This window comes from Anopheles aquasalis, chromosome 2 (assembly GCF_943734665.1).
Source record: "Anopheles aquasalis chromosome 2, idAnoAquaMG_Q_19, whole genome shotgun sequence".
NCBI lineage: Eukaryota > Metazoa > Arthropoda > Insecta > Diptera > Culicidae > Anopheles > Anopheles aquasalis.
The window spans coordinates 68,848,147-68,858,146 of NC_064877.1; the positions used below are offsets into that span (position 1 = coordinate 68,848,147).

At 48.6% G+C, this 10,000-nt stretch overlaps 4 protein-coding genes across 7 annotated transcripts in view; 3 read left to right on the forward strand and 1 right to left on the reverse strand.

Moving 5' to 3' along the window:
• Positions 1-1,305, forward strand: part of LOC126569847 (RING finger protein 10) — a 3,652-nt gene extending 2,347 nt beyond the window's left edge. The window contains exons 2-4 of the mRNA XM_050227231.1: positions 1-260; positions 348-470; positions 530-1,305. The exon at positions 1-260 is cut by the window's left edge and continues 1,560 nt beyond it. Of these exons, the coding sequence (XP_050083188.1) occupies positions 1-260; positions 348-470; positions 530-985 (839 nt within the window). The 3' untranslated portion in view covers positions 986-1,305. The remainder of the gene's footprint in view (positions 261-347; positions 471-529) is intronic.
• LOC126569852 (helicase ARIP4-like) lies at positions 1,080-9,521 on the reverse strand. Of its 2 annotated transcripts, none has more exons than XM_050227240.1 (3): positions 9,491-9,521; positions 2,488-3,593; positions 1,080-2,404 (listed from the first exon to the last, which is right to left on the reverse strand). In XM_050227240.1, exons 2-3 carry the CDS (start codon positions 3,202-3,204, stop codon positions 2,036-2,038), a joined length of 1,086 nt encoding a protein of 361 aa, XP_050083197.1. In that variant the 5' UTR covers positions 3,205-3,593; positions 9,491-9,521; the 3' UTR covers positions 1,080-2,035. The 2 variants fall into 2 exon arrangements, with proteins under 2 accessions (XP_050083197.1, XP_050083196.1); XM_050227239.1 differs by lacking the exon at positions 9,491-9,521 and adding an exon at positions 8,548-8,577.
• On the forward strand, positions 3,961-5,334 carry LOC126569851 (chorion transcription factor Cf2-like). Its single transcript, XM_050227238.1, has one exon. The coding sequence runs from the start codon at positions 3,971-3,973 to the stop codon at positions 5,324-5,326; it is 1,356 nt and encodes a 451-aa protein (XP_050083195.1). The 5' UTR covers positions 3,961-3,970; the 3' UTR covers positions 5,327-5,334.
• Positions 5,454-10,000, forward strand: part of LOC126569850 (choline/ethanolamine kinase) — an 11,609-nt gene continuing 7,062 nt past the window's right edge. Inside the window, exons 1-3 of one of the 3 annotated variants that reach the window (XM_050227234.1) lie at positions 5,783-5,998; positions 6,200-6,694; positions 8,612-8,665. In XM_050227234.1, the coding sequence (XP_050083191.1) occupies positions 6,671-6,694; positions 8,612-8,665 (78 nt within the window). In that variant the 5' untranslated portion in view covers positions 5,783-5,998; positions 6,200-6,670. Of the gene's footprint in view, positions 6,695-8,611; positions 8,666-10,000 lie in introns of all 3 variants that reach the window. The other 2 variants (XR_007607820.1, XM_050227235.1) reach the window with 2 other exon arrangements.

The following is a 10,000-nucleotide window of genomic DNA, read 5'->3' on the forward strand; positions in this document are numbered from 1 at the left end:
CCGTCTGCACCCAGTTCGAGGTGGTGGAGCTTGATTTTGGTTTACCAACTGCTGGCACTGATGAGGCTGCTATCGTATCGACGGAGGTGCTGGCTGCGTTCAACGACGAGCTGTCCGTAAGACGCCGTAACCGCGAGCGTCGTGAACGGGAGGAACGAAAGCGCGAAAAGAAGATTTTCGAATTCAACGAACGGCAGCTCGGTAAGGCTATGGCACGGTCCGCACGCATATCCATCGATTCAACGAAACACTTTCCTATGGTGAGTGCCCGTGTGGGGCGTAAAACATCAATGTTTGATGGATCCGGTTGCTTATTGTTTTGTGTTCTGTTCTGTTTTCCGATTCAGTGCGGAAGTGCGGATTCCTATGATGCTACTCCCTCGCTCAGCGGGACCAGCCCCGGCGCAAGTAGCGACATTTCAAGCTCACCTCCGGGAACCAGCGCTCCTGGACTTTCCTCTTGGTCAAAGGTAACAATCGTGTACTCTATCTGTAACTGTCTCACTAACGAGCAACACCATTCTCCCAGATGGTTGCTACACAACCAGCCAGTAGCAGTCAGCAGCAACATCAGCGTTGGCCGGCCCTTGGAAGCCAGTCAGCCAGTGTGCCGGTACCGACACAGAAGGTAACACAGGTTACTGGCAGCCGTATGACCGTAACCAGTGTAAGCACCCGTACCGGTTGGAACCATCTGCCGGTATCCGAAGATGACGAGGAAGACAACGAGGATACGCTGGCCGCACGGGCTCCACGGTTCAACAATAGTCTGGGTAGCGCGATCGAAGCAGCCCTCGAGAAAGCATCTAGCAAACAGAAGCAACATAAGAAACCAGGAAACGTCATCAAAAACCAGCAGGTTCAAGATTTGCAGCCTGCTGCTGATAATGGCGGTGGACGAGCTGCAGCGGGTGGTGGTTGTGCTGGGAAACGCAAGAAAGGCAAAAAGATCTTACTGGTCGCTTCGGGTGTGAATCTGAATTAGAATCCACTGCTTACTGTCTTATCGTTTTTCATTTCCGGTTTACCTCCGTTCTAAATTGTGAATTATCGCTCCGATTGAGCCGCGTTTACAGCGATTATGTTCAGCTATATGTTCTTCTTTTTTTTTTCACCAAGCGGAACGGTGCACACGATCGCGAAATAAAATTTCGGATCGCCTCGCAACCTTTCCGCATGTTCGTTCGTGCGTGTTTGGTTTTTTAAATGTTATATTCATGTTTCTACCACAAACAAAGAGATACAAAAATGATATGTACGCCTAATCAGAATAATGAATACAAAGTATATGCTATCAGCAACGAACGATACGGTGTATGTGGTTTGTGGTTTGCACTCACTTATTGCACGGTGAAGCACACGATTCGGCTGGGACAATACACAGGGCTACTGTAGAAACACAGCAGTGTTCGTGGCGGCCTTTGCACCATGCCGTCTGTGAAGAGAAGGAACATGTTGGAGGATATTGTTTCGGCCACGCTGTACCCAGCTGCTACATTCAGACGTGCGCATCTCAGTCGTTGGGACGAGCCTTTTTCCTTTCGTATTCTTTCGAAACACACAAACTACTAAACAACAACAAAAATCCCGCCATATTCCCTGGACGCTCTATGCTCCATTTAAAACAATGAACCATTTTCATTCTATCGCACCTCAATCGAGGCCCTGCCTAAAGACAATCGCTTTTTCGATCGGACATCCTAACTGCCTAAGAGGTGAGTAACTTTATCTAACATTTAGTCCAAGAAACGCACTCCTCTGTCCTTACTCAACATAAAACATCCATGATGATGATTGCCGCTTCCTACAACATCAAGGGACGTCCGGTTATTACAAACATTACGTTTCAAAGTACATTAACATTTTGTGTTCAATTATGAGAATAGAGGGCGATCCGGGTACTGGTTACTTTAAAATACAATGTTATACTCGAGAGTATCTCCTACATAGATGCCGCTTCTTCGTTACGTTCCGTTCGGTCGCTACTACTTCACCGCAGTCAGTGTTTTTTGAGTGTGCTACACTACGCTATTTATCATTCTTCCTGGGGAGGATCCTCCTCCTCTTCCTCCTCACTGGCATCCTGGCCCATCTCCAGGTTATGTTCCTCGTTGGCAGCACGATCGCCGGTGCCGTCTTCTTCCTCACCCTGGCTTCCGGCGGTGTCCGCATTATTATCGGTCGGAGCATCACCATCCTTAGAGGGTGTGCTATCGTTCCCGCTTGCCGTCGTCGCCGCGTACTGTTTCTCGTATTTGTCCACGTACTCTCGGTATTCCTCCTTTGCCCTACGCTCCACTGCTTCGATGTCAACTATCTGGACGCGTAGGTGCTTAGATTGCTCGATACAGCGCACCTTCACCTCCATGTACTCGTACGCTCGCTTATCTTCCCAGCAGGAGTACTAAAAACAAGCGGATAAGGTATTGGCAGCCATTAGTGGAACCGCCTCGGTTGTGCGACCCGTTCCAATCACCCTCTACTCACCACCATGGACGAGGTGAACTGGGGCGTGCTCGCGTCTACGGATTTATCGCGAAAGTACTTCTGCAGCAAGCTCGACCCATCGCGGCGCCACAGGCACAACTTCAAGTTTTCCCGAATACCTTCGCGCAGATCGTCCTTGAAGGCGTACAGCTTCAAGATGCCGGTCTTGTCCGGAAAGCTTTGCGTCATGTTCACAACCTTTCGCTGGATCGGTTTGGCCGTTGGCTGGCTCGTCGCTTCAGCACGGGAGCCCTGCTTGCCAGCCTTGGTGCTGCCACTGGATGCCCGGTTCTTCATCGACTTACGACCACGCTTCGAGGACACCGGTGAATCCTGCGATTCACTGTCGTCCTCACTGTCCTCGCCGTCGTCATCGTCGTCATCCTCCTCCTCTTCCTCATTCCGTTCGCTGTCCTCCTGCTCTTCTTCCTCGTCACTCGGAAGCGACTTTCGGCCACCGGCTGACCGACGAGGACGTCCGGACCGTCGTCGGGGTGCACTGTTGACGGCTTTGCGTCCTCGTTTGGCTGCAACACCGCTATTCCGATTACCACGACGCCCTGCGGCAGCCGTGGTATCGACACTCTTGCGCTTCAGACCGACCTTCGAGTCACCCTTTTCCGGGCGCCAGTCCTCCTCGGAGTCTTCGAAATCCGTATCGTCATCGTAGTCGGAACCGTCGACCGTGTTCGTTACCTGTTCTGTACGACTCCGCATCGAGATCCGATTCACAAGCACCACGCGGAGATAGCCCTATTCTCGGCCTCCAGAGGATCAAGGAGCCCGGCGGAATGCCGATACTGATGATGTTCGTAGAACTACGTTCGTTTCTCTGCGTGTCCGGTCGGTCGAGGCCTGTTGACCCCTTCTTCTAGAGCGATGCAAAATTTCCGAAACACATGGAAAGGACAACGGGAAAACAATCTCCGACGCGGTTTAAACGCTCAACAAACTCCACTAAAGGAGCAAGGGCAGGACACAAGACAACAGACGAACATACACGACAAATAGCACAATTTGAGGATTGTTTCCCTACAAATCTTGGAGGAAGACTTGCGGATGCTGTTGCCCTTTTTTCTGAGTACAGCGGAGGTAGCGTTGCATGCCTGGAGAGAGAGAGAGAGAGAGAAAGAGAGAGAGAGAGAGAGAGAGAGAGAGAGAGAGAGAGAGAAAGTGACACATGCCGCTCATTTTCACCGGGCGACAATCTGGTGCAACCGTCGAGGCAAGCCAAACATAAAACCGTGAATTGGACCACCTCATAAATGAAAGAGCGATTTTTTGAGCCGTTATCTATTGCACAGATTCATTTTGCGAAAGCTGGGAAGAGTATTATTGATAAATTAAGAGAGAAACTAGCCGGATGTCGTTCGACCGTTGGTGAACCCCCCCGGGATTGTCAAAAAAATTGTTTGTTTACGCTTAAATTTGGTTCGCGCTCCTGAAATTACCGAGTTTCCGACGCCGTGTTGTTTCACGCAGCATGATGGAGCTGTTCCGAGTTTGCCGGGTTTGCATGAAGCAAGAGGAAATGTACTGGTCACTGTACAGCCACTGCAACGTAATGCCGGAAGGATATAACGCAGCCTACCTGATCACGGAGTGCGTCGGGGTGAGCGTGGATCCGGCTGACGGGTTGCCCGATATTTTGTGCCAACGTTGTTTAAAGGCCCTGCTCTGTGCGCACAACATCCGGCAAACATGCCTCGCCTCCGATCGGAAGATGAGGAAGCACCTTCAAGCGCTTTCTACGGTGAAAGAGGAGCACCAGAAAACGGACATCCTAGCGACGGCAGTTGCGCTCGTGGAACAAGACGAAATCCTGGAAACGGTGACCGTAGACCACTTCACCAATCAAGTAATTATAGAACAGCACGACGAGGAGCAACAGGAAGAGGAGCAGGAACACCAGGAATATCAGCAGGAAATACAGGAAGAGGAGCAGGAACACCAGGAATATCAGCAGGAAATACATGAAGAGGAGCAGGAACACCAGGAATTGCAGCAGGAACAACCGGAAGAGCAGCAGGAAATACAAGAAGTGCAGCAGGAAATACAAGAAGTGCACATTCCGGAAGACTGTGGGGCAGAGCTGCAGGTGGACGAGGAGCAGTATGTCATGGCTGAATCGATTGAGGGATTCGTGGAGGAAGGCGAGGATACGATTTCCTCGGAAAACAGCAAACTACTGATGGAAGAAGTGGAGTTCCAAGAGATGGAGTATTGCGAAGGGCCACTAGATTCCGACGACATCGTCGGGATGAAAGTGGAGATTGTGGATAACAGTACAACTTCTTCGAAAGCCGCCAACCATATATCCAACACGAAGGACGTCAACAGTTCACAGAAGGATACCTTCACTTGCGATATTTGCTTGAAGACTTTCTCAACGAAGGGAAACCTCAAATCGCACATGATGCTGCACACAAATCAGAAACCATTCGCCTGCGAGATTTGTGGGGTTGCGTTTGCGAAAAAGGGCAACTACAAGGTGCACTTGGCACGTCATTCGGACGTGCGCTCGATCAAGTGTCCCTCCTGTGAGAAGACATTCGTGCATGAGGTCAATCTAAAGAACCACATGCGAAAACACACCGGCGAACGGCCCTTTGATTGCCGCTACTGTACGAAAAAGTTCGCCTATCTGTCGGACCGGAAGCGCCACGAGGTGAGGCACACCGGGGTCTATCCGTACCACTGTGTAAATTGCGAGAAGAAGTTTATCCGAAAGCAAAGCTACCTAGTTCACATTAACAAATGCTACGATGGCACAATTTCACTGGTTGAATCGGTGGAGGATCACAGCTCAGAGGATAGCCAGCCTTCCGTCGGTCACTAGCGTAATCCGGAATACGGAATTCCAACCAAACTGTAGCCGAATCTAGGTCGATTCGATTTGTATATTCTTTCTCATAACTGATCTATTGGACAGGACGTTGACTAAATGCAAGTGCAGTGGGAGTAGAGTTAGTATTAGCTATGATTTCCTTTAACTTAACCATTTTTTTTATCTATGTTTAGCATGAGGGGACATTAAGAGCATTTTGATGAAAATAAAATCAAATGAAAAATCAAACGGCACACATCGAACATCTTTTTTGGCTAAAACAAGAAGGAAACGGCCCGAAACGGATCGAGCCCTCCGAAAAGTAGAAGAAGTCTCCGGAGGAAGAAGAAGAAGAGGCCGAGGAAAAAAAGATTTTCAACTCCTGAACCCGTGCAGGTAACGCCGGTTGCTTCTTCGTCGGTTCGTCGGTGTATTTTTCATTTCGCTGCCGAACGCCGTCCGAGCAAGAAGTGTTCCGATCGTGTTTCCGCGTGTTTTACGGTGATTTTTGTCGGAGGAAAGATTGCTTGTCGCTGAAATTGCGACCTATCCTGAAAGTGCCTTAAAATTGTGTCATTATTCAAGTAACATTTGCTCCGCGATTTGGTGAAGGACACCAGAATATTGGCGATTCACCGAAGATAAAGAAAACTGCCTCCACCCACCGTGTGACTGAGTGAAAGGGTGCGTTTTTCACGGCGCTAGTGAAAGAAAGAAAGAAAAAAAAAAGAAACAGCAACCGAAACAGCTGCGAAGCGCACGCGATTGCAGCATATAATGCGGATTTTTCAAACTGTGTTCTTTTGCCACAAAGTTCGCCTCGTTCGCTACTCGTTCGTTTTTATGAATAATAATCAACCCTCAATTTCTTCGCGGCTGTGCTAGATAAACTACTTGCTGAAAATTGCTGTACGTATAGTGAGTGCGTGGGAAGAGTGCTATCTGTTTGTGGTTATCTATTTTTAAATCCATCGTAAAACAAGTGCATCGCAGCAAGAGAAAACGCCAAAGCAAAACTACTAGCAAGTGCCTGGCTGGGTGATTTTGTATCTCGTGTAACCAAGCAAGTCAGAGGCGTCATCGACTTATCAACGCATTTCGCCTGGTTGAATCAAAGTTCACTGAGGAAAATCTCCGCACTCCTTCTGCTGCTGCTGCTGATGTAACCGGCATCTCGGTGGTCCCCGGATTCGTCTGTGCATTTATTCGACTACATCGAAATTAATCGTCATCCGAAATCCGGTTTATAGAGGTCAAGCAGACGCGTTGACGACACAGGCAGCGAAGTAAATCGCGTTGTGAACGGACGGCTTGCGGACATCCTAACCCCGTGGCGTGATAAGATTATACGAAAAAATGATGAGTAATCTCATCGAGAAGGTAAGTAGCGAATACCGATTCACCGATATTGTGGCCCGCCGGTGGCGCCGCGTGGCGTGAGCGATGGCGCGGTGCGCGTGGCGGCTGATAGAGGTGCGCGCCCTACTCTCAGCCGTGGGCTGCCACACGACCGAGATGCGTTCGTTCTCGATGCTTCGATAGCATGAGAAATTCGCAATCTTTCGGTGCTTTAAATATAGCAAAAAATGCCAGAAAGTGGTAGTTTGCCAAAAAACTGTTCCCCCGATGTACCATCCGAGACGTTTCCTACACTTTTTGCCAAACATTCGGTCGCTCTGGTCAGGCGTACGTCGAATGGCGGAACGTGCAGCCGCTATTGGAGCACCTCCGATGGACGCGGGGTTAGTGGCCACCGCTTTCGAAATCGCGCGCTCTACAGGTACGACGTAGTAGGCCACGTCCTTCTGGTGTTGCACCATGACTCCTTTGATTCGACAAAAAAAAAAACCCAACGACGCACTACCGCACAGCGAGTATGTTGTTTGCGTACGTGCCATTGAGAACGGTGCCGCATCACCGTAACCTCCACCGACGATCGTTGATCGAGGATAGATTGTTGTGGAAGGAGAGGAATCCTTCACAGCCAGTTTATAGTCAGCCAGCTATGGGTTTGAAATTAATTTCTGCGCGTGCAATCATCGGAACAGGCCGTGGAACTGGTTTCCATGTTAATGTTGGCTAATGGATTGCGTTGACAGTGCATTATCAGCTGCTGTTTTGACCTCAGCTTACCGTATCACTTGACACCGTCTAGTGGCACTTGGCTGTGAAACAGGTGTGCGTGCGCCCGAGTTGATTGAGCTGTCGGCATTGCCTTGATCTTGCGAACTGATTAATCTATCGATATCTTGTTAAACCGACAGAGAAAGCGTTTTTTTCCAGCGATACATTGCACTATTCGAAGGAAGTCCGTCCCCGATACACAATTCGTCATCGCTCCGTTGAATGCTACGCCAGAAACGAACACAGACGCTTTGTTATCTGTCTTGGCTACATGGATCGTCAGTGTTTAGCAGGAAATGTAAACACCATCTTTCCCCTATCGACACTAAACAAAAACACTATAGGAGGCGTGATTACTGTGAGATCAACATAAACTACTAGATAAGAGCGTTGCACTCCTAGAATCACTGGCCATAAAGTTGATCTAGGCAGTAATGCGATCAAACCGATCCACAAAAGCATACCCAGTACGCATGGCAACATTAACGGATCGAAGAGCACATTGAATGCTGCGTACTCTGTCCATAACAGGAGACCCCGTTATCACCGTCAACTGGTGCTGCTGTGAAAGCTGATCGAATCTTCACGAAATAACCCGGCATTCCGATCACAATGCAATGGCCGCTGTCAGCGGAATCGCTCAACGGTAGACTCCGCAACAAAGTACTAACACTAAGTCCGGGGGGCCATTATCATGCGCCAAGCCTCCTCCACATCGTCTCATACGGATGTGCGATAAGAATAACAGCTCACATGAATTGTGTTTCATGTCGGGTTATCAGTGGTGCGGAGACGACGACGGGCGACAAATTCTTTGATGACCGCTCGAACACATAACGATTGTTCTCGGGTGGTGGGCGCGCGCGTGTCTCTCCTTAATTACATTGTGAGAAACGCTTATATCCCTTTTTACGGGACGGGAATCTTATAAAAATCCCCACTTTCCGTGTCAATAGCTGACCTTGGCATGTCATGGCGGGATTGAGTGAGGGCTTTCGGCCCCGGTCGTCACGTTGCTCGAAAATGTGATTTATTTGATAGTTGCGGATTGTGTGGGCATTGCGCAGGTTGAAGGGGAGGTGTAGGTCATCAATCGCGTATCTAATTACCGGGCTTTTCTTTTCTATGGTTTCCGTGATTATTCTCTTCCCCTTCCTTTTCGCCATCATCTAGAAGGTTGTGCCGGGACGAGAGAGTGGACTATCGCTGAAACGCAGATTGCTCGAGGTGATGTACCGTATTACCGTAGCGGGCACAGTTGTGCACGCGCTAGCTCTTCGCTTCTTTTCTCACTAACCTGACCGCAGCACTATAGCCATCGCAATCAAAAGCCCAATTTCACTGCCACTGTCGCACATGTGTTACGCACGAGCGCCTTATGATACGATCATTAATTGCACTCCCACGAAAAATCCCCCACCAGGCATCGCCAGCAGCACGTTTTAATATTTAGCACGCTTATCCATACCAGCGGTCAAAGTCAAACAGATGACGAAATCGCTGGTGGCACTAAGGCAGGCCGGCGGCGTGTTTGTTACTCATCCTCGCCATCGTCATTCTCGCCGCACCACCGAGAAAGGCCACAGACAGGGGAAGGCTTGTGGCATTTGCGAGAGTCTGTAAGAATCCGTTGGTAAACAGGTTCTTCTGTGTGACGCATATTTGTACAACGGTTCCGCGTGCGGGAGGGAGCCGGTATTCCACCATTCCGGTTTGAGCAGAAAGTGTGCCAGTCACAGATTCATATGAAGCTGGCAAGGTAAGCAACGTCGTCCAATTGCTTGCTATCTTTTTGTGGCCGATTAACTCTTGTTTGCTAGAGGATTTGGTCGAGGTGCGCATTATTATTTACCCTTGCGACCGCGGTGATTCGGGGCTGTTTGAAACCTCCCCAAAAAGTGGAATCGCTTGCATTAGGTATTTTGGCAATAGATAAGAATGGCACACTGTTAATGAGGACATTACTCAGGTTCGTACATTAGTATTCCACTCTCGATTGAAGAACAGAATAAGAAAGCGATTTTTTATTGTTTGTTTGCAATGTTATCTTACCTCAATTGTGGCTTTACTTTAGAAGCTTTTGAAACGTAACATTATGGAATCGGATATTTCCGGACTGGATTTTAGTCGTGGTCGTCCGGTAGCACAAAGTAAAAGAGAAAGTATCGAGCAAAAATTCCATTGCTTATCATAGGTTCCAGATCAATCGGTAAATGGTAGAGCTTTGGCGCGAGAAAGACGACAAAGACGTGCGCCGAATCTTTGTTCCATTCATGCATCGGTATGGACTTGTGTCGTTTTTTCAGTATACCATATTCAGGCCAAAAGATTCGAGATTATTTCCTTCGATACATTGTACGTTTACGATAATACACGAGACATTCTCAGTGGACTTTAAAGCCACTAGAAGCGCCCCCGTGAGTCCCTGGTCGATCACTTTGGATTATCAAACGAACGATGACTCTTTGAAATCCTTCAAATCCTTTGAAAGATTTTTTTAGAATTGAATGAATGAAAATGTTAAGATGGGAAAGAATGAAACTAATTGAAAATCCTACATGT

Bases quoted from the DNA above. Each gene is read 5' to 3' on its own strand.
- LOC126569852 (XM_050227240.1), bottom strand. From the start codon at position 3,204: ATGCGGAGTCGTACAGAACAGGTAACGAACACGGTCGACGGTTCCGAC. The intron at 2,405-2,487 runs GTGAGTAGAGGG...GCTTGTTTTTAG, and splicing joins AGTTCACCTCGTCCATGGTG to TACTCCTGCTGGGAAGATAA.
- LOC126569851 (XM_050227238.1), top strand. From the start codon at position 3,971: ATGATGGAGCTGTTCCGAGTTTGCCGGGTTTGCATGAAGCAAGAGGAA.